Source organism: Hippocampus bargibanti, linkage group LG06 (assembly GCF_051943395.1).
Source record: "Hippocampus bargibanti isolate YZ-2025 linkage group LG06, ASM5194339v1, whole genome shotgun sequence".
In the NCBI taxonomy this organism is placed as follows: Eukaryota; Metazoa; Chordata; class Actinopteri; order Syngnathiformes; family Syngnathidae; genus Hippocampus; species Hippocampus bargibanti.
The window spans coordinates 25,535,444-25,558,897 of NC_142739.1; the positions used below are offsets into that span (position 1 = coordinate 25,535,444).

The window sequence follows — 23,454 nt, forward strand, 5'->3', positions numbered from 1 at the left end:
AAAAAGCCACTTTGACACCGAATTCAAAATCCCAAAAACTTGGAAACCGAAATAAAAATTGGTTAAACAAGTTAGAAACCTTACGTTGACATCCTAATCAATTTAAAACCTGAATGAATATAAAACTGAAAGAAAAAGAAAATTAAAACAACGTCGAAAAAGAAAGAGTAACACTCATGAACCATTTTAGATTTTATTCAACAGTACAATATCAATCAACAATTATGGAATCATTAAATAATGAAATTGTAGAAAAATATGAACAAGGAAGACATTTTTTACATGAAAAAAAAAGAAAATCAAACTAAATAAAAAATGGATGCGTAACTTTTTGTCCGCCGATGAGCCGCTAATTTTTGGTGAGCGTGGCGTCGTAACTGGCGAAGTTGGCGGAGTCACTCGCACTGACTCCGCCGATGGCGGGAAGATAGGAAAGATGGAGGATTGGAAGCTGGAGCGACATGCGCCGATGCATGCTGGGAAGAAAAAAAAACACAGCAAGGAACAGGAAGTGACATCAAACAGGTAGTACAATCAATCAACAGGAAGTGACGCCTAGCGACAACTTCAAATTAATATCTGATGGAATTCCCATTTGAAGTGACGCGATGATAATGGCGGAAGACGAAACGTGCGCGTGTGCACTTACAGCTCAGGAGAGTTGACGTCGTCGCTGTCGGTGACACCGTGTGATGTCGTGACGCTACTTTCTGTCTGCCGTTGGCCAAGGTTTGCTTCCCACGCGTCACAAAGCTGTGTGCTTAGCGTGTGGATTTGTGCATTCAGCTGCCACACACACAACAACAAACAAAAATGTCCTCACTATGTATGGTGTAAAATCATAGTGGTCCTCACAAGAGTAGTCATACAAACAGACACACACATACAACAACAAACAAAAATGTCCTCACTACGCATGGGTTAAATCATTGTGGTCCTCACAAGAAAAGTGATACAAACAGTTACACACACACACACACACACACACACCGAAAATGTCCTCATTTCAGAGAAATGTAATCACTGTTGGTTAAAAGCCCATGTCGGTCCTCACAAAAACATCAGCACAAGAACATACACACCAAAACGTCCTCACTTTGCAGAAATGTCCTCACTGTTAATAAAACTTATGCTGGTCCTCACAATGTCAAGAGTACAAGAACACACAGAAACACCCACACACAAAAAAAAAAATATTATGTATGGTGTAAAATCAGTGGTCCTCCCAAGAGTAGTCATACAAAAAAACACACACACGCGCGCACGTACACACACACACACACACACACACACACACACACACACACACACACACACACACACACACACACACACACACACACACACACACACACACACACAAAAGCAACATAAATGTCCTCACTTTGTATAGGGTAAACTCATAGTGGTCCCCACAAAAGTAGTTATACAAACCGATACACACACACACCAAAAATGTCCTCATTTCAATGAAATGTAATCAGTGTTGGTTAAAAGCTTCACAATAACATCAGTACAAGAACACACACACACCAAAATGTCCTCACTTCGCAGAAATGTCCTCACTCTGTTAAAAAAACCATATGCTGGTCCCCACAATGTCATGAGTACAAGAACACACACACAACAACAAACAAAAAATGTGCTCACTATGTATGGTGTCAAATCATAGTGGTCCTCACACGAGGAGTCATACAAAAAGATACACACACACGCGCACGCACACACATACACACACACACACACACACACGCACCAAAAATGTCCTCACTTCAGAAAAGTGGAATCACTGTTGGTTAAAAGCCCATGCCTGGTCCTCACAATATCATTAGATTAGTACAAGAATACGTGCACACACACTCACTTTGCACAAATGTCCTCACTTTGTTGGTTAAAAACTTCTGCTAGTCCTCACAATGTCATGAGTACAAGAACAAGCCCATGTCGGTCCTCACAACATCATTAGTACAAGAATACATGCACACACACTAAAATGTCCTCACTTTGCACAAATGTCCTCACTTTGTTGGTTAAAAATTTCTGCCGGTCCTCACAATGTCATGAATACAAGAACACACACATAATTTCCAGTTTCCACAACAACGACCTCCATCTTTGTTTCATCACCTCAATACTTTGAAGTTGCAACTGCCAATTAAGTTTCTCCCAGTCCCCGCCTCCCACGTCCGCCTCGCCATCATTTACTTCCGGGTCGATCACCTGCGACACATCAATCGATCGATCGAACGATTCATCAACGGTACCATGACAATAGATGACAAAAATTGACAACGCTAACCTGGCTTCGGAACGTGACGGCGAGGACGATGATGTCACAGACAAGTAGCACAAGGTTGATGGCGCAGAATTCCAGGGACGGATTGTGCCAAAGCAGAGGCGGCGCCGTGGCCGCCCACGTGCTCGTCCACAACACGCATGCCGTGCCCATGCGTGCCCACCACCACCACAAACAAGGACTGCCGCCAGCGCCGATACTGTTGCGGAGCAAAAGGGAAAACAAACACCCACACACCTGCAACACACACACACACACAAGTACAAACACACACACACACACATACAACAAACAACAATGTCCCCACAACGTATTATATGAAATCATAGTGGTCCTTACAAGAATGTTGTCCTGAGCACACACACTCACAAATGTCAACAGGACAAGTCAAAAAACACACGCCGTCGCCCACCCTGCAGTTCAGGAGGTGTGTGTGTGTGTGTGTGTGTGTGTGTGTGTGTGTGTGTGTATGGCTACTCTAGTGAGGACCAATTAGATTTTATACCATACATAGAGCATTTTTGTTCGTTTTGTGTGTGTGTGTGTGTGTGTGCGCACTTGTATAAAACTTATTGTGAGGACCACTATGATTTTATACAATATATAGGGATGCCATTTTTGTTTGTTATGTGTATGTGTTTGTATGGCTACTCTTGTGAGGACCAATTAGATTTTATACCATACATAGAACATTTTCGTTCGTTTTGTGTGTGTGTGTGTGCGCTTGTATAAAACTTATTGTGAGGCCCACTATGATTTTATACAATATATAGGGATGCCATTTTTGTTTGTTGTGTGTATGTGTTTGTATGGCTATTCTTGTGAGGACCAATTTGATTGTATACCATATTGAGTGAGGACATTTTTGTTTGTTGGTTGTGTGTGTGTGCGTGTGTTTGTGTGTGTGTGTGTGTTTGGATGATATTTCTTGTGAGGACCACTATGATTTTATACAATACGTTGTAGGGACATTGTTGTACGTGTGTGTGTGTGTGTGTGCGCTTGTATAAAAGTTATTGTGAGGACCACTATGATTTTATACAATATATAGGGATGCCATTTTTGTTTGTTGTGTGTATGTGTTTGTATGGCTATTCTTGTGAGGACCAATTTGATTGTATACCATATTGAGTGAGGACATTTTTGTTTGTTGGTTGTGTGTGTGTGTGTGTGTGTGTGTGTGTGTGTGTGTGTGTGTGTGCGTGTGTTTGTGCGTGTGTGTGTGTTTGGATGATATTTCTTGTGAGGACCACTATGATTTTATACAATACGTTGTAGGGACATTGTTGTACGTGTGTGTGTGTGTGTGTGTGTGTGTGTGTGTGTGTATGTGTGTGTGTGTGTGTGTGTGCGCTTGTATAAAAGTCATTGTGAGGACCACTATGATTTTATACAATATATAGGGATGCCATTTTTGTTTGTTGTGTGTATGTGTTTGCATGGCTACTCTTGTGAGGACCAATTTGATTTTATACCATATTGAGTGAGGACATTTTTGTTTGATGGTTGTGTGTGTGTGTGTGTGTGTGTGTGCTTGGATGATATTTCTTGTGAGGACCACTATGATTTTATACAATACGTTGTAGGACATTGTTGTTTGTTGTACGTGTGTGTGTGTGTGTGTGTGTGTGTGTGTGTGTGCGTGCGTTTGCGTGTGTGTGCTTTGACCATGAAAGGCACTTTGTATGCGTAGATGCCGGCGGCCCAGGCGTCCATGTGGTTGCCAATGCATCGTTGGGACGAAGTCCATGTGTCGACATCCGGATGAATGGAGTCGTTCTGAAAACAGATACTTTGAGGCGCTTGAACGCACTCCGTGCAGTGTGAAAGACTTACCCGTGGTCCGTGTCGCATCTCCACCCGCCCGATAGGCGCCACTGTCTGCCAGGCCAAAAAAAGGAGGGCATCCAGCGGGGTCAATACCAAGGCCAGGCGGTACGCGGATGGAACCTTGCCTTCGGATAAATGGCGCCAGATTTGGGCCAAGAGTGACGTCGATGCCAGACTGTGAGATGCCACCAGCAAGCCCGCGTGAAGCTGCGTAAAAAAATTAAAACTACAAGGTCAAAGAGGTCAAGCACATTGACGATGGAGGTCAAAGGTCAAATGCTTTGAAAAACATCAGACGTCAAACATGCTTAAAGATGAAAACCATATGCGAAATATGAGACATCATGTCAAAAATTATCATCAACAAAAGACGTAAAAGCTGCATTGTGCCTGACCAAGCAGAGCGCACCCGTTGTCTCGGGGCCCAAAAAGTCATCATCGGGCCCGGCAGCCATTATGGATGTGGCAGAAAGAAAGACGGCCATCAGCATCAGCAACAGGACTTGTCGGGCCCGCACGGCGAACCGCTGCCAGATGGTCACCACGCAGAAGACGCTTAGTGAGACGGCGGCCGTTGCCATGGCGGCGGCGGACAAGCCGCCGTAGACGAGGATGCTAACGCGGCGTCGTTCCACGCGCACTTCTGTGTCATCTTTGGGCGCCGAAGAACCTGGAAAATGTAGGAAACATCGGTGTTGAGGCACCTGTGTCGCACCCCGACGGGGGCTGTAGGACGAGTCTGTCACCTTTGAACTTTAGCAGATGCTCTGAGACTCTCAGCTTGTTTGTCTTTGTGTCCAACTGGCCCACCAACACCTCAGCGGAGCCTGACAGTCAACAAGCAGGGGAAAAATTACATCAGTAATCACAGTAATAATAATAATAATAATAATAATAATAATAATAATAATAATAATAATAATTAAAACATTTCATTTATAAGCGCCTTTCAAAACTCTCAAGGTCACCTTACAGTCACACGATACATTTTTCTGTGGGTGAGCAGCGACAGCCATACACGGCAGCGTTTACTCAACCCGGAATAACTCAAATGAATAAAAAGCTAGCTAGCTAGCTAGCAAATAGATAGTTAATAGATAGCCAGCCAGCTAGCTAGCTAATAGATAGCCAGCCAGATATCTAGCTAATAGATAGCCAGGTAACCAGCTAGCTAGCTAATATAGGTAGCTGGATAGATAGGTAATAGATAGCCAGACAGCTAGCTAGATAGCTAATAGGTAGCCTGCCAACTAGCTAGCGAATAGATATCAAACAGATAGCTAGCTAGCTGGATAGATAGCTAATAGATAGCCAGCCAACTAGCTAGCAAATAGATATCAAACAGATAGCTAGCTAGCTGGATAGATAGCTAATAGATAGCCAGCTAGATATCTGATAGTCAACAGATAGCCAGCTAGCTAACGTAAGCCGAACCTGCAGTAACAAAATATGAAAACAAAATAAAATAATACCTGAGCCAGCGATGGCTCTGTTTGTAATGCTTGCATTCTCCCTTTTCCGGTAGCGGTTTGCCTTTTTGAACAGCCGGATCTCTTACAGTCTTCAAATTAACAGACGAAGCACTGACACCCAGTAACACTCATGGTACAGGTCTACGTCAACATGTGAACATGTACGTTCCCCAATCGCCATTTTGTCAAAGAGCATATGTACCTTGCGTCTGGATGACGTCAACGGAGGAGCTTCGGCGGCCTCCTTGAAAAGAAACGGTCCCCTGAGAAAGAGATGATGATGTCATCACCGTCATGTGACTTGATGCATCTCCTCACCGTGATGCCTTCAAAGTGCGTCCGGGCGAGGGCGTCCCTCAGGGCGTGGACAGCATCGTCCTCCGCGACGTCAGCGTTTCCGCTGAACTTGTGGCGACGCTTGAGTGCCTCCGTCAAGTCACTCAGAGCTTTGGCTGCCGCCCATACGGCATCGTAGGCCAAGGCGTGGCGGGGGTAGGCTTGGACCCCCGGGTGGCGCCGAATCTCCTGCTGGTAGGCCCGCTCGAAATCTTGGTAAGTCTGCAAAACATATGATGGCGACCTTGAAAGATTTGTTGAGCTTTGTTGCAGCGGTGACTTTTTGATCAATCTGTTATTATTATTATTATTATTATTATTATTATTATTATTATTATTATTATTATTATATGTTAATAAATAAATTAATAAATAAATGTTAAATAATAACAATTAAATCAACGAATGAAACAATAATTAATAATGAAGAAAATAAAAGGATGTAATAAATATTTCAATAAATAATTAAAGAAACTTTTAATTAAATATTTCAATAAAAAATAGCGAGATGAATAGACAGTAAACATCAGTCAGATAAATAATTTTTAAAAATTAATGAATAAATAGTTAAATGAATGATTTAATGAATATCCCAAAAATATTTCAATAAATAATTAAATAAACATTTAAATAAATAAAAGCTAAGTGAATACAAAATAAATATACATAATAATAATAATAATAATAAATAACAAAATAATAGTTTAAAAATAAATACATAAATAAAACAAACCAATAAATAAATAAATAAATAAATAAATAAATAAAATCAAAATAAATACAATCAAAATAAGTAAAATAAATAAACACCACTTAAATAATTAAATAAATGAATTAATAAATAATTAACCGATTTAATAAATATTCAAATAAATATTTCAATACATTAATAAACTTTTAAATAAATATTGAAATAAACAATATCTAGATAAATAAATAAATAGTAAACATCAGGTAGATAAATAATTAAAAAAATAATGAATAAATAGTTAAATAAATGATTTAATGACTATCCCAAAAATATTTAAATAATTAATTACTACTAATAATAATTACTTTCATTACTTTCATTTCTTTCATAACTTTGCTGCTGTGAAATGTAAATTTCTCCACTGCGAGACTAATAAAGGCAAATCCAATCCAAATCCAATCCAATTAAATAAACATGTAAATAAATAAAAGTTAAATGAATAAGAAATAAACAAATATTATTATTTATGTTTATTTTTTTATTTATAACTTATTATTAATAATAAGTAAATACATAATTGAATGAATATTTAAATAAACAAGAGCTAAACAAACATATAAATAAATAAACAATAGTTTAAAAATAATAAATAAATAAATATCTAAATAAACATTTAAATAAATAAATAAATATTTAAATAATAGCTAAAAAAAATAAATATATAGACAACAGATAAATAAAAAAATAAATAAATGAATAATTGAATAAATAATTAAATAAATACCCCAATACATATTTAAATAAATAATTAGATAAACATTTAAATAAATAAAAGGTAAACAAACAAATAAATAAAAGTTAAACAAATAAATAAATAAATAAATAAATCAGATTTACAACCAACCCGTCCAGACACCCCTGGTGTGTCAGACCGCCGCACACGCATGGCGGGCAACCAGATGGCACCTTCCGCCGCCGCCATGATTTCATCAGACGTACATCCAGGATCCTGAAACCTGGCCCTCCATCTTGGATCCCCGCCCGCCACAATCCACTGATAGCGTGCACCAAACATCTTCAATCTGAATGCCTTGAACATGACACGCCGTCAATACGCCAACTGAGGCGCCGTTGCGATCACGTCGTCAACGCGTTCAAAGGATTGTTCAACGTACGCAGCAGAAGACTGTAGAGGGGGAAACTTTGTCGCCTTGGGCGCCATTGACGATGACGATGCGGACGTCACGCTCCTGTGCGATCATTTGTAACTTCGTCATGTCACATCATGTGATTTTGTAACGTAAGATATCAGAAACATGGGCTAGTTAAAGGACAACCGACACATTTTTTTTTTTGTTTCCTAACTGACATCAGAAAACGTTTTATAGCGTCTAAAATACCCAAAACACGCAGGCTGATATTTTTAGTCAAATGTTAAACACCAATAAAGTGTCTCAAAATGAGCTCGGAACTGGGGAAATTCAGAAAGTCCCGCCCCATTGTTCATGACATCACACCAGAATACTCCTTCACAAACTGCCTTGTTCCAGAATCAAAACAATAGCTTCAGAGAGTTCAGATGCGGAGAAGATGGTTTCTTGTTACTCATCCAGTTATGAATATGATTCAAATAGTTCTGAAGAGGAAAGCATACATGTTTGCAATCGATTAAAGAAGTCCTTCCGTATCAATTCGAGCCGTCTGGACTCCAATGTAGCACCCACAAAATGCACAAGATGGCGCACAAGCTCTGTTGGAAATGGGCTAATTTGTCCGCTGGTAATTTGTGTAAACGTATACCTTCTTTATGCGTGTTACCGCAATTGGCTGCGACACACAATGATTTCACCATTGTGTAGTTTTCCTTCTTATTTCCTCATCAACACGGTGTTTCCAGACGAAAAAAAGTACCCAAAATGCATTGTGTGTCGCTTTCTCGGTCAGCAGCGTTCCCTTCGTGACGTCACTTAGGGCATCGTCATCAACTCGAAAACAAGACTTCCTGAATATTCAGTGTGAGTGTTAAAACGTAAAATATAGCTATAAGCGGTGGAATCTTTGTAAAATGCAATCAGTAGAAGTCATTTGAAGTGATTTTACAAATTATGGACACAACTTGTCCAGAGGTGTCGGTTGTCCTTTAAGGTTGGCAAGCAAAGCGCACCTTCATTTGAACAAGGCCCCCGCAGTTGTTATCCGGCAGCGTCGTCACGGAAACCAGGCGAACGTCGGCCATTGTCATCCGACTCTTCAAGTCCTTGGTCATCTAAACGAGGTAAGTAGTGTGACACCACATCAGATGGTTGGTCCGTCACGTTGGGCCTTTGCGCATTTTGTTTTCTAGTCTTAATTGAATCTTTGGATTTTATGGAACTATTTTTAACTGATGTATTTCAACCCATTTACGCCGAGTGTGTTCATATGAACACAGATAAATTCATTTTCAAATGCATTAACTCATTCACTGCCAGATGATGTGCAAAAAATGTGTCCAGTCCAGTGCCAGGGTTTTTGTCATTTTCACTTGAATACCAGGACCCACAGGATATTGAGTTTTCGGACTACATAAACATTCAATACAGCATTAAAAAAAACCTTGGACTCTCTGTTGTCATCAGAAAAAAAATGAGTTAATTCCTAAATTATATGGGTCTGGAGTTATATGAACTTGAAATGAGGGCGGCTGTACAAAATACAATGCAATACATACATATTGGTTTATATCGTGCTTTAACAACAGCTGAAGCTGGAACAAAACGCTAGCATGAAAAAAGGGAAATCCTACCCCCTTGTGAAATAGACAAAAACATTACAAGAGGTCTGACCAGCGCTTTCTTGGCACCCAGGCATGAAAAAACAAAACCTGAACAAATTTGGGAATGGCGCTCGACATCATATTTTAAATTCCCGAATACATTCGTGAATGGCAGTGAATGAGTTAACTGTTAGCCATATTAGCATGCTAACATGTAGCCATTTGATTACATTCATACACACCATCATTTGCATGTTGGGTGGGAACCACGTGGCTACATTTAGCATATCTAAATGTGCATGTTGACATGGAACCAGCTAACTGCATTAGCATGTCGACATTAGCTAATGTTGTTTCTAGCAACATTAATTATTGTTAATTATATAATTATAATATTGTTAATTATATACTCTGTTTGAACCGATTTGAAACTCTGTTTTGATTTTATTCTGATTTTTGATTTATTTTGATTGCATTCAGTGGCTGCCTTAAAAAATGTCAGTTTAAAGACAATGTAAAGTGAATTCATTTTTTAATACATTTAACATTTTTGACAAGAATCGATAAAAATGTACAAAAACTTCATTGAAAAACCTCCCAAAATCCATATCCATGCCACTTACCTCCAAGAACGAATCTGCCTCTACGATACCGACGCGCGTCCACCCGTAGCGCTTTAGAAACTCCACAAGCACCCGATTGACAGCTCGACCCGACGGCGCCATAGTAAACACGTTGCCGTGCCGTTTCCCGCCGGACAGGCGGGACGCCTCATCGCCGTAAGACACCTGGACAGGAAGGACATGAACTTGGCTCCTTGTCAAGTACCCGAACTGTAAAGCAATGTTTCGAAAAAAAGTACCTGAACCATCCGGAGAGCTGGCAGAGCCTTAGCTAGCTGAGTTGCCACCGCCGGACACGCCCCTCCTAGCAGGAGCAGGTACTTTGGCCCCGCCCACATCGCATCAAAGAGAGATTTAAGAGACGATGACAGGTCACACTGAAACAAACATTAAAAAAATTATCAATTTCAAATTGAAAAAAAAAATTCAATTAAAAAAAAAGGCGAAAAGTGTGTATCCCAAAAAATAATTTACCATAGTAAACCATTAAAATGAGAATAATCCGTTCCCAGATCCCCATAAAACATAATTTTCTACTTTCTACACCTTATTTTATGTATAATAAATGTGCTATGGTATTATAATTAAATAAATAAACTGTACTGTATAATAAAGTGGTTTTATTTACCTTTGTGATGGTCGTTGGTGGCTTGATGGAATGGAGTGGCCGCTTTCATCAGCATTAAACACTTGATGAGGAACGTAGCCTTCTTCTTTCACCATCTTGAGGAATGATCCCTTGTAGGTGCTTTCTCTGCGATAATTTTACCTAGTTCCTCATCAATTGTACTCTGTTTAGCCGGGTTGATAGCTTTTTGCATCAAGTGTACAGATGGCTTGTGCGGGTTATTTGTGGAGCCTGATTGGTGGGATAGTTTAACCTTGCAGTCTACACTCTGCCTTTCAACTATCAAAAGTCGAAACGAGTCCAAATTTCACTGTTTTCTATCAATTTTCTCACTCTCTCTGTCGTCTGCCTGTCTCTTTTAATATTTTACCCCCTGCCCCTTCACTGCTGCGTTCTTGACCAATCACGTGGCTTTAACCGAAGACTGGGGGCGGGGAATAGAGGACAAAAAAGTCGGCTGCCATTTTGTTTTTTGTAGAACAAACTGTCTCTCTGTCTATATTCCCCGCCGTACTGCTTCGTTCTTGACCAATCACGTGGCTTTAATCGAAGATTGGGGGCGGGGAATAGAGGACAAAAACAGTTGGCTGCCATTTTGTTGTTAGAAGAACGGGCTGGTTCGCGAACGACACATCACTCATTGTGGCGCTCCGTGTGTGTCCCGAAAAATAGTTTGTATGCCAAGGTAAAATTTTCATAAATGTAACATTCGTAAACCGAAAAGTTCTTAAGTCAAGGGGTTCGTAAACTGAGGTATCACTGTAGTTAGATTAGCATATTTGGAACATGCTAACACATGAAGCCGTGCCATCATCAGTTGTGTCAATCCATCAACATGTGCCAATCAACCATGACACATATGGCTGCGACCCCCCCCGCCCCCTTCCTTACCTGTGCGTGTATCACGTGCAGTTGCATTTGGTAATCCCCAAGGGGCGCCGGTTGTCTCTCGAGATCCTCAAGAGCCATGCGGACGGCCAGCGTCAGGCCAGCGCTGGAATTGGCACCGCCCCCGTTGGATGGCCCCGGAAGCATCCACAGGACAGGAAGTGAGTGCCCCGTGACCGCCAACGTTGGGACTGAGTCCGTCAAAGCGCCGCATAGGACCAGCAGGAACCCGAAGACTGTGAGCCGCCGGTACAGGAGCGGCATTCCGGTCAAGTCAACGCGTCCTGCCTGCCGGATCGACGACTTGAGCAGCGGATCAAAGGATCAGGATGAGGATCAGCGTTGTCACCATGGCAACGGCTCACACCACCACCTGGACCTCATCTCTGGACATTTTTAAAAAAAATTACTAATGCTATATTCACTGTGAAACAGTCTGATTCTGTACTTTGTTAACTGTTAGCTATGCTAGCATGCTAACAATCAATACAGCGTTACAAACCTTAGACTCTCTTCTTTCATCAGAAAAAAAGTTAATTCCTAAGTTATATGGGGATGGAGTTATCTGAGCATGAAATGGGAGCGGCTGTACAAAATATTTATTTGAATTGATTTATATAGAGCTTTAAAAACAGCTGAAGCTGCAACAAAGCGCTAATATGGAAAGAAGGGAAATGCTGCCCCCTTTTGGAAAAGGAAAAAAAAACATTGTCAGAGGCCATGACCAGCGCTTTATCGGCACCCAAGCATGAAAAAACAAAACCCGAACAAATTCGGGAATGGCGCTCTACGTCATATTTTCAATTCCCGAATAAATTCGGGAATGGCAGTGAATGAGTTAACCGTTAGCCACCTTAGCATGCTAACATGTAGCCATTTGATTACATTCACAAACCATCATTTGCATGTTGGGTGGGAACCACGTTGCTACATTTACCATATCTAACTTTGCATGTTGACGTGGAACCGGCTAGCTGCATTAGCATGTTAACATTAGCACATTGGGTGGGAACCTGTTAGCTAGATTAGGTTGCTGACATTAGCAAATTGATGGAAATATTCTGAGCGGGATGTTCATGACAAAATTATTACAGTATGTTGAGATGGATGCTAGTTAGCGACATTACCTAATCGCTCTACCTGTTAGCATTGGGATGTAGACACGAAAACAATGGCAGTAGCAGCCTTAACATGTAAGCATCTGTGCAGTTAGTAAAATTAGCATGTTTGCGTGAAATAAGTTAGCGACATCGGCATTCATACATTTTAGAAGACACCGGTTAGCTGCATTAGCACTTCAACACAATACCGCTAAGATACATTGGCATGTTGTCATAAAACCAACAAAGATTAACCTTAACTTTCAATGCTAACTGACCCGACCGCACAGTTTATGTCCGACTCCGGCGGAGGTTTGTTTACCTCCAAATTCCAAGCTCCGCTGTTAGCATACATTGGAGAATACGGCCAGCGTTTGTGAATACACAAATTTATTGTAAAAGAGGTAGAGAGAATACAGGTGTTTCACTGTACAGAAAAAAAGGACAATATTTTTCATTCACACACACAACAAGCTTATTATAAAAACCACAAAAGCATAAAACAAAAAAAAATAGATATCATATACACACACAAGCCTGTTAAAAAAAACAATATAATAAAAACATAGAAAGTCTTTGGATTTTCTCTATTGCCCTCATTCGCTCTCGTCAAGTCGCAAGTCATCCAACAGCAACAATTCTAAGTCTAAGTTGAACTTTTTGTGTGCTTCAAACCGGGAAAATGCAATCGACGCACACGCACATACATAGTGATACCTTGGCTTACGAACTTAATTGGTTCCCAGACAGCGTGTGTAAGGTGAAGTGTGTATACCAAAAATTAATTTCCCAAAGGAAACCCTTAAAATGACAATAATCCGTTCCCTGGTCTCCATGAAACATAATTTGCTACTTTATTTTCTAAGCCTTAAAACTACACAAACTATACCTTATTTTATGTACAATAAATGTGCTATGGTATTATAATTAAAGAAATAAACTGTACTGTGTAATAAAGTCATTTTATTTACCTTTATGATGGTCGTTGATGGCTTGATGGGATGGAGTGGCCGGTTTCATTAGCATTAAACACTTGATGAGGAACGTAACCTTCTTCTTTTACCATCTAGAGCACAGGTGTCAAAGTCAAGGCCCGCGGGCCAAATCCGGCCCAGCACATCATTTTTTTTCGGCCCGCGAAAGCAAATCAAACTTGTTAAATTCCATGATGATTGCTAAAATCTGAGCCAAAATTTCATATTTTTGGATGTCAACCACAATAAAAGTCATTATTCTTGACTTCAGATTTGAAAACGAGTTATTCATTAATTTGCTGTGTGCTCTATATGTAATATTTGAAGGGATTTAAACATTCTAATGGGTTCCCCAAATTCATAACGGCCCTCGAGAGGAAACCATAACTACAATGTGGCCCGCGGCAAAAAATGACTTTGACACCCCTGATCTAGAGGAATGATCCCTTGTAGGTGCTTTCTCTGCGATAATTTTAGTTCGTATGCTAAGGCAAAATGTTCATATATTTAACGTTCGTAAACCGAAAAGTTCGTAAACCAATGGGTTCGTAAACAGAGGTATCACTGTACTAAACATGTTAGTGGAAAAATTGACAACCCCTGATGGAAATATGAATAAGAATCTAATCACACCCTGCATGCACACGACACAAACTTCCAACTCCTCCACTCCACTCAAAAACAAAAAAAGCCAAAACAAACATAAAAGCCAGGAAGGAAAAAAAAAATGAAAAGAAGCGGCAGTGAGTGTGATGTCATTCGTTCTGTCTTTATCGCTCCTCAATCGTTTTGTCTGGAAAATGAAAGTGGGCGTGAGGGGGTGGGGGATGGGGGTACTATTGTGTTGGATCAGTCCGAGTTATCCGACTGGTCGCTGTGGGGCGGGGAGGTCCCGAGCGGGGGCGAGCTTCGAGCCTGCCAGCTGCCGTTGGCCTGAAGATGACATAAACAAACACAATATTGATGATGTTTCTGTCAGAGATGTTCAATCGGACACTGTGGACCAAGACTCGAACACAGAAAGATTGTCTTTTACTGCGGGCAGGAGACGCAGACATTCATGACAGACGCCTGAATTCTGCAACCCTTTGCCAAGCTATTTATTGAGCGTATATGCAAATTAAAGTGATACATTAGTAAAACATAGTTTTCTTGATTTGAATACCACGCCCCTGGACGTTCTGAGCACCAGCATCTGTAAGCAATATGATAACTTCTTATTCTGTCTAATCTCTAATAGTTTCTTATTTGTTACACATGCGGCGGCACCATTTACCTGGACCCCCATTTGATAGGCGGCCTCCCCGTTGACAGGCGGGACCCCGAGGAACAGGTCGGCGGAGAAGGATCCCGACCCTGAAAGCGCACACGCCACGCGTCAACTCATTTCATTTTACGTACCGCACACCCTTCGCCACTTTCACATTCACATATTGACAGATGGTGGCCATTTTGTGGAGGTTTGTCATTTTTGAAATGCGGAGCGCCCGAAATTCACTTTGCACGGTGATAATCCCCTCGAGGAGGACAAAGGAAAGGGCGCACCTGTTGAGTTGGGCGTGTGTGGCGAGTCGTCGCCCTGTCTCGCTCCCAAAGCGTTCTTCATGGCGTACAGGTTGGCCTCCTCTTGGAACTTGCCAATGTTTTTCTTGTAGCGGATTCTCTTGTTGCCGAACCAGTTGGAGACCTGCCGGAAAAAAAATAAAGCTCAGTAAACACAAGAACGCAGTATATGTCAAAGCAAGTCCAACTTGTTCCACCAATGGAGAGAGAGAGAAAGAGCGAGAGTGAGAGAGACACACAGAGAGAGACAGAGAGACCTAGATAGATAGACAGAGAGACATAGGGGAAGAGAGAGAGTAAGATGGAGACAGACAGACAAAGACAGAGAGAGAATGACAGTGAGTGAGTGAGTGAGTGAGTGAGTGAGTGAGTGAGTGAGTGAGTGAGACCGAGAGAGACCTAGAGAGATAGACAGAGAGAGAGTGAGGGAGGGTGAGAGAGACAGGGAGAGATAGAGACCTAGAGAGATAGACAGAAAGAGAGAGAGAGAGAGAGAGAGAGAGAGAGAGAGAGAGAGAATGAGAGAGAGAGAGAGAGAGAGAGAGAGAGAGAGAGAGAGAGAGAGAGAGAGAGAGAGAGAGAGAGAGCGAGGCGGAGAGAGACCTACAGAGATAGACAGCGAGAGACGGACAGACAGACAAAGAGACAGTGAGGGAGGGTGAGAAAGACAGAGAGAGACAAAGAGAGAGATAGACAGAAAGAGGAAGAGAGAGAGATAGAAAGAGAGAGACAGAGTGGGAGAGAGTCAGATAGAGAGACAGACAGACAGAGAAAGACCGAGAAAGAAAGTCAGAAGTAGAGTGAGTGAGTGAGCGAGTGAGTGAGACAGAGCCCGAGAGAGATAGAGAGAGGGAAAGGGGTAAAGAGAGACAGACAGACAGAGAAAGAGACAGCGAGGGAGGGTAAGAGAGACAGAGAGAGACCTACAGAGATAGACAGAAAGAGAGTGACAGACAGAGAGACAGAGGGAGAGTGAGAGAGACAAACAGAGAGAGACCGAGAGAGACCAAGATGGACAGAGAGAGAGACCACAGACAGACAGACACCAAGTGACACAGACAGAGAGACACAGAAAGAGAGTGAGAGAGATAGACAGACAGAGAGACAAATGAAGAGTAAAAGAAAGAGAGAGACCAACAGAGACAGAAATAGAAATCAAGAGACACAGACAGAGACAAAGAGAGAGACAGAGAGACAGAGAGAGAGAGAAAGAGAGAGAGACAGGGATATTGTGGCTTCTTTGTACCTGAGAGACGGTGATGGCGCACTGTTTGGCGAGTTCTTCTTTGGCTTCTTCGCTCGGGTACGGGTTGGAGAGGTGCGAGTAGAAGTACTCGTTGAGCACCTCGGTAGCCTGCTTGCTGAAATTTCGCCTCTTACGCCTGACGGGGACATCAAAATGGCCGTCTAAGAAGAAATCCCGTGCCAGAAGATGGCCGACCGAAGGCGTGCGGTAGCAAAGCGCTCACCTGGCATCCAGGAAACGCGACCTGAGGATCATGACGGCCTCGCAGGTGCTTTGCTTGAGCTGCGTCTGAATGGAGCTGAACTTGCGGTGGATGATGCCGACCATGCGCTCGATCTCGCGGGGCGTGACGGGACGCGTGCGCGACTGCTCCCGCAGGAGGTTCATCACGTGGGTGGTGAACTCCGTGCACGCCTGCGACCAAACGCAAAGGTCACAAAATGTGATTGGTCGCATGATGGACTTGCAACAGACATTAACTCATTCACTGCCATTCCAGAATTTATCCCGATTTTTTTTTTTTTTTTGGCCCACATGCAAATGTTAATGTGTGAATGTAGTCAAATGGCTACATGTTAGCATGCTAAAGTGGCTAATAGTTAACTCATTCACTGTCATTCAAAAATGTATTCGGGAATTGAAAATATGACTTAGAGTGCCATTCCCGAATTTGTTTGGGTTTTGTTTTCATCATGCTTGGGTGGCGATAAAGTGCTGGCCATGGCCTCTGGCAATGTTTGTCCCTTCCATGAGGGGGAGCATTGGCCTTCTTTCCATGTTAGTGCTATGTTCAAGGGCTATAATAATAATAATAATAATAATAATAATAATAATACATTTTATTTCTAAGCGCCTTTCAAAACTCTCAAGGACACTTTACAGTCACATTCAAGCCGCAACTACAGTAAAGTCTCGTTATATCGATATCGGATATATCGATAGTCCCGGTTATATCGATACTATTTGTATGCACGCACGGAGAAAATTACATGCAAACAGGGTCTGATATATCGATAGTCCCGGTTATATCGATATTTTTTCGGACTCCCTTGAATATTGATATAACGAGACTTTACTCTACCATATTTTCCGGTGTATAAGGCGCACCCAAAAGCCTTTGTTTTCTTCAAAAGATGACCCTGCGCCTTATACGCCGGTGCGGCTTATATGCTAAGTAATATTGACAATATTGATCAACAGGTCGCGCAACTAATTTCAACAGCCACGACTCCATTTCCCCCCGTAGAAGAAGTCGTGCGTAACCCCAGCCTCTACTTTCGCACCCTATAACGTGATGTACCTTACACAGGTAACATCCGACTTACAACCGGCTCGACTTACGACCACGACCTTTAGACCCTATTTTTACAATTTTAATTCTTCGCCTGGCACCGCAACGCGTTAGCAGGTCGGCACCGTGTACGACAATTTTGGCCAGCCAGCATCTCACTCTCACACAGCAATCGACCATGCGATGGCACCAGAGGGGTGAGTTTGCGAGTCATTTAGCCTCTGAGTCTCTATTCAACATTTTGAATGGATTTCGACTTACGCCCATTTTGACTTACGACCGTTTGGTCGGAACGGATCTCAGTCGCAAGTCGGATGTTACCTACACAGTGAGACCTCAACTTACAAAAACCTCAACTTACAAACGTCAAATTTATGAAAATTAAACCTTATAATAAGCACTATGTTCATAATACACACCCACCACGGCTGGCGGAATGATCTTCGACGGAAGCACACGACCGAACAGCACCAGAGGTTAAGTTACCAACAGTCCTTATGGAAGGTGACTCTCCTTCCATAAGCCATCAACGACCATCAAAAAGGTAAATAAAACTTTATTTTACAGCAGTTTATTTCTTTAATTACAGTCGTCATGTAATGCGCCTCTCTTTCCAAACAGCAATTCCCTTTGACCTTCGACCTCCAACGCCATTCCATCAAGCCATAAATGACCATCACAAATGTAAATAGAGTGACTTTATGATACAATGCAGTGTATTTCTTTCATTACAATACAATTGCACATTTATTATACATAGAATAAGGTATGTTGTGTGTAATTTTAAGGCTTATTTAGTTGACAATTATATTTTATGGAAACCCGGGAACGGTTTATTCCCATTTTAATGGTTTCCTATGGGATTTATTTTTTTGAGATACACACTTTTCGCCTTACACACTCTGTCTGGGAACCAATTAAGTTCGTAAGTTGAGGTCTCACTGTATTTGGAAAACGTTTCTATAGTTATATACAGTAAAGTCTCGTTATATCGATATCGGTTATATCGATAGTACTGCTTATTACGATACTATTTCTATGAACGCAAGGAGAAAATTTACATGCCGCAGGATCGGATATATCGATAGTCCGGTTATATCGATATTTTTTCCGACTCCCGAGAATATCGATATAACGAGATTTTACTGTATTATATTTGGATTTTTTTTTTAGATATTTTACTTGGAAAACTTTTTTCATTCAATGAAGGTGCGCCTTATACTCCGGTGCACCTTACATATGGAAAAAGTTTGAAAATCCACCATTCATTGGGAGTGCACCTTGTACTCCAGTGAGCCTTCTACACCGGAAAAGCCTGAATTTAAGAGATTGCGTTGGCCCCACCTGCTCGTATTTCTCCAGCTCGGTGTGGTAGATTCCGCGGATCTGACCCAGCTTGCTTTTGTAGTCCGAATGCTCCAAGGAGCTGTCGGGCGACATCCCGCCCGAGCTGGTGGCCGCCGACACGGCCGCAGCCGCCCCGCCACCTTTCTCCGGACCGGCCACCCCCTCAGCCAGCAGCATGTTGTCCAGACGCACCAACTGGGGGTCTTGAGAATCCTCCTCCTGGTTGTTCCTCATGGACAGACCTGTGGGCAGAACAGAAACATTTGGAAGATGAGTCAAGCTAAGCCCTACGTCTCAAAGCTTGGTGGGCCAAAACTTCAAAATAAAAGTGTCTGAGGCAATGCTGTACATTTTTTTTATTTGCTTGAGTACATTTTTTTAATCAGCGTTTTTCTGTATAACATGAACTAATGTTCTTGCTCTTAGCTTCATTTCTTGGCGACAGTGTTTCAAATTCCCCTTGATGACAACTTTTCAAGATGCGATACAAAGAGGCCACGAAATGAAGGGAGTAACCTACAATCACGACACATATCAACAACACTCGCGAGCCCATGCGAAGTGACTCCCAGCCTAGCCTGAAACAACAAGTATTAGACGTCTCTGGTGCGCATTTTGCTGAAAGGTGTGTTTGGTTAGCTGTTGTCTCTTTTAAAAGCTGATGTTTGAAAAGGGGCAGAGCTTCATAGCCGCTGATGAGAGAAGACCACAAACACACACAAGGACGACAAAGGTAAGAGAAGCGTGTGTGTGCGCTTACCTGTTTTTTCTTTAATTTCACACAGCACACTGAACAGAGCGGGCTTCATTCTGTGACAGTTGAGCGCGTGTTTCCTGTGAGCATAACAGCAAAGACGTGAGGCGGTTAGGATCATATACAAAAACGGGACGTCATTCTAAGGTGACGGTACAGAGATGCACAGGCAGGAATATAAACTTTTTGATTAACAATTGATTAACATTCAAAAATAAGTAGCCTCTTTATGTTTAGTCACATGCAGAAAAACTGTCATTTAAAAAAATGCATCAGAATTTGAATTGGAACATGACTTGGGCCGTGACAAATGTTTGACAACTCTGCCAATTTTTCAAAGCTCCTCGTCTGCGGTTCTTTACGCAAACAGGTTGGGGAACATTTGCATATATCATTCTCTGTATAGTTTTATATTTTGTTCTTTTTATAATTACATCTGTGGTTTTATTTATGTCCCTGTTTTGTGATTGTAAAGTGTCCTTGAGAGCTTTGAAAGGTGCTTAGAAATAAAATGTATTATTATCATTATTATTATTATTGTGATTATATATCCAGAGTTGTTTGATTGTCATTATTTTTGTGACATTTTGTGGAGAAATTATTGGATCACGGTGGAAAAAAAATCCACACATTTGACGCAGTCGGACGTTACTTTTCAAATCAAGTAACCAGTAAATGTTACTTTTTCAAGGTAACCGAGGAATCACTGGAAATATAAAATAAGCAAGATTCCAATCACCGGGTAGTTAAAAGCCGCCAACAACACAAGCACTGGTTAAAAACAAGTGGTAGGAATATAAACAAAACCAAACAAAACAATAAAAAACACGCTGCTTCCGTTAGCAGCTAGCTAAATGCTAACAACACAGACGCTGACAGCCACTGGATTTCGCTTGTCAGCACAAGCGGCTAAAAAGGGCGACATACGAGAGACTGGAAGCGTTGTGGAAATTATTTCTACAAATTATATCGCATTAAATGTTTTACGTCAATAAAATTGGGTGTAATACAGCTCGGCGAACGATGTTCGCGTATTAGCGTTCGTTCGTTAGCTTAGCTGAGCAAGCTAACAATGGCTACCTTCCAGGTTAGCTCCAGTACAGACGACACCCCCCCCCGAAAAAATATTGCAACAAAATGAATTATTATTCAGTTATTCTATATATATATTCACGTTTTAATGTTTGGTTGTAGTTAGAAGCAAGCAGTTAGCAGGTGGCCAAAGGCTACAAACAATAAATGCAAGTTGGACAAACTTAAGTTTGTCAATCGAGCCCGTCAAAAATAAAGTTGCTCAAATTCCAACTAAAATCGCATATCATTGACTGACTTTGCTTGCGCCTCGTCCAGACTTTGGTCGGTGATCGTCATAATCTGGTGCAGGATGTCGCCGATGTCCCTGCGGACTTCGTGTCCGTTCTCGGCGCCGTTCTCCAGGCCCGCCGGCGGCTCGTCCGCGGGGCGGTGGCGCTGCGCCGACAGTGGCGGCGGAGGGGCGGCTCGGTGAGCCATTCCGGGGTGGCCGCTCATGGGGAGGCCCCGGCCGTTGGAGGCCCCGTTGGCAGTCAAAGGCTGCTGCGGCTGCAACATCTCGTCGAGCGACGCGCAGTGGCGGCGACGTCGACTGCTGCTGCTGCTGCTGGCCGACTGAGCGCACCAGCGCCACCGCTCCGGTGTCACCCGCACTCCACCAGGCGGCCACCAGCCCGGAGGCATCGCGGGCCAAAGGCCCCCTAGCGGTGGACATTAGAAGCTACAGGACTCCGTTCTGTTCATTTACTTGTTTTTCCTTGACGCTACAGCTAGCCTCAATAAAACAGAATCTTGTTGTCATTCTTTCACCTCGAAATAGAATTGGCCTTCATTCATTCCAGCAGTCTAGCAGTGGAGAAATTTACATTTCATAGCAGAAAAGTTATGGAAGGAAGAGTAAAGGAATAAGTAGAAAAACAAAATACAGAAGCCCTTGGAAACGAAGCCACTCTCGCGGCGCCATCTTGAATTCGGAAGAACAACAACAAAAAATGACATCGCACCAAAATTAAAATACTTTAGAACGCCATTCTTTACAATCACATTGTTTGTCAATAATTTTAGATTCATGTGAATATTGATATGGTGAAAGTGTACATTCTATAAATGAATGTATGTTATTTTAGTGGTTATGCTTTTCAAGAAAGAACTTGAAAAACAACCCCAAACATTGTTAGTGTGATCAGACAAAAAACACAAACATACACCTGTTGGTCTTCGAAGGGTCACGGGGAATTTACCAAATAGTCTAAAAAGCATAAAAAATGCATAGACAGACTAAATTCATATATAGGTCAGAGGGTGACATGACACAGAATTGCTTGTGCAAATACAAATAACTCCAGTGAGCAAATAAAACGAGTTTCCTCTTTTCTGAAACTTTTTTTAAATGATTCATCGTGCATTCTTTCATGTATAATATAATAATTGTGGCTTGGAATTACCTCACAATAAAGATGTTGAATCAATAAAATGGGGTGTAATACAGCTTGGCGAGCAACGTTCGCATATTAGCGTTCGTTCGTTAGCTTAGCAGAGCAAGCTAACAATGGCTACTTTCACCCTCAACATGATTACAAAATTAGAATCGAAATTATTTCATCTAAACATTACATGTATATAAAATACACTGTTTGGGATGTTTTGAAATTAAAAAAAAAAGAAAAAAGTGAACAAAAAAATAGTGGAACGTTACAGAGGGAAAATAAACATTTTACGACTGTTTTTTTTTAATAAGGTTAATTTGAGTCGAGTATGTAGTGATGGGAATTCCAGCTCTTTTTTCAGAGCCGGTTCTATTGGCTTGGCTCACCAAAAAGAGCTGGCTCTTCTGGCTCCCCAGTTTTTTTGGTCGCTTGAATTAATTTACTCCCAAAAATAATGTGAAATTATATGTAAAATGATTTGCTAATATAAAAAACATGCAATATATCATTAAAAAATTACACAGCTTTATTTATATTTTTCTGAACATATTCAACATGGAGTGCTATAAAAAATACAATATAAAGTACAAAAACAAAGACTCATCTCAAAAAAAGGTCAAGAAAAAATTCCAATCTCTGACTGTAATATTTTTTTTCATTCAGTTCATTTAGCTGGCTATCTATTTGCTATCCATTAGCTTTCTATTAGCTATCTATTTGCTACCTATTAGCTAACTGGCCGGCTAGCTAGCCAGTCTGGCTGGCTGTCTATTAGTTATATAACTAGCTGGTTATCTGTCACACTGGCTATCTCTTGGCTATCTATTAGCTAGCTAGCTTTCTATCTATTTACCTCCGGGTTGAGTGAACTCTGGCACGTGTGGCTGCCGCTGCTCACCCACAGAAAAACATCTCCTGTGACTGAAGAGTGACATTGAGAGTTTTGAAAGGGGCTTATAAATGAAATGTATTATTATTATTAATTATGATGATGATGATGATGATGATATTATTATTATTATTATTATTAATGAATATGTTTCTTCAGCCGTCATCTGTAAGAAACCTTCTCATTAATGGACCACTCCTGTACGACTGAGAGCTTACACAGACGTATTTATTATTATTATTATTATTATTATTATTATTATTATTATTATTATTATTATTATTATTTTAAGTGTTTACATTAAAACAACAT

General features: G+C 41.3%; 2 protein-coding genes across 2 annotated transcripts; both read right to left on the bottom strand.

The window, feature by feature from the left end:
* Window positions 1–196: 196 nt before the first annotated feature.
* Window positions 197–12,861, bottom strand: LOC148896995 (gamma-aminobutyric acid type B receptor subunit 2-like). Its single transcript, XM_088998539.1, has 16 exons — window positions 11,523–12,861; window positions 10,243–10,380; window positions 10,004–10,168; window positions 8,790–8,891; window positions 7,801–7,875; window positions 7,530–7,715; window positions 5,917–6,156; window positions 5,801–5,861; window positions 4,873–4,953; window positions 4,522–4,796; window positions 4,133–4,333; window positions 3,965–4,075; window positions 2,300–2,533; window positions 2,128–2,220; window positions 650–786; window positions 197–476 (listed from the first exon to the last, which is right to left on the bottom strand). Exons 1-16 carry the CDS (start codon window positions 11,781–11,783, stop codon window positions 350–352), a joined length of 2,487 nt encoding a protein of 828 aa, XP_088854665.1. The 5' UTR covers window positions 11,784–12,861; the 3' UTR covers window positions 197–349.
* A 130-nt stretch (window positions 12,862–12,991) lies between these two features.
* On the bottom strand, window positions 12,992–21,519 carry pbx2 (pre-B-cell leukemia homeobox 2). The gene is made up of 8 exons (XM_088998540.1): window positions 21,125–21,519; window positions 19,801–19,874; window positions 19,038–19,282; window positions 16,626–16,816; window positions 16,403–16,538; window positions 15,139–15,280; window positions 14,870–14,949; window positions 12,992–14,526 (listed from the first exon to the last, which is right to left on the bottom strand). Exons 1-8 carry the CDS (start codon window positions 21,508–21,510, stop codon window positions 14,443–14,445), a joined length of 1,338 nt encoding a protein of 445 aa, XP_088854666.1. The 5' UTR covers window positions 21,511–21,519; the 3' UTR covers window positions 12,992–14,442.
* Between the last annotated feature and the right edge of the window lie 1,935 nt (window positions 21,520–23,454).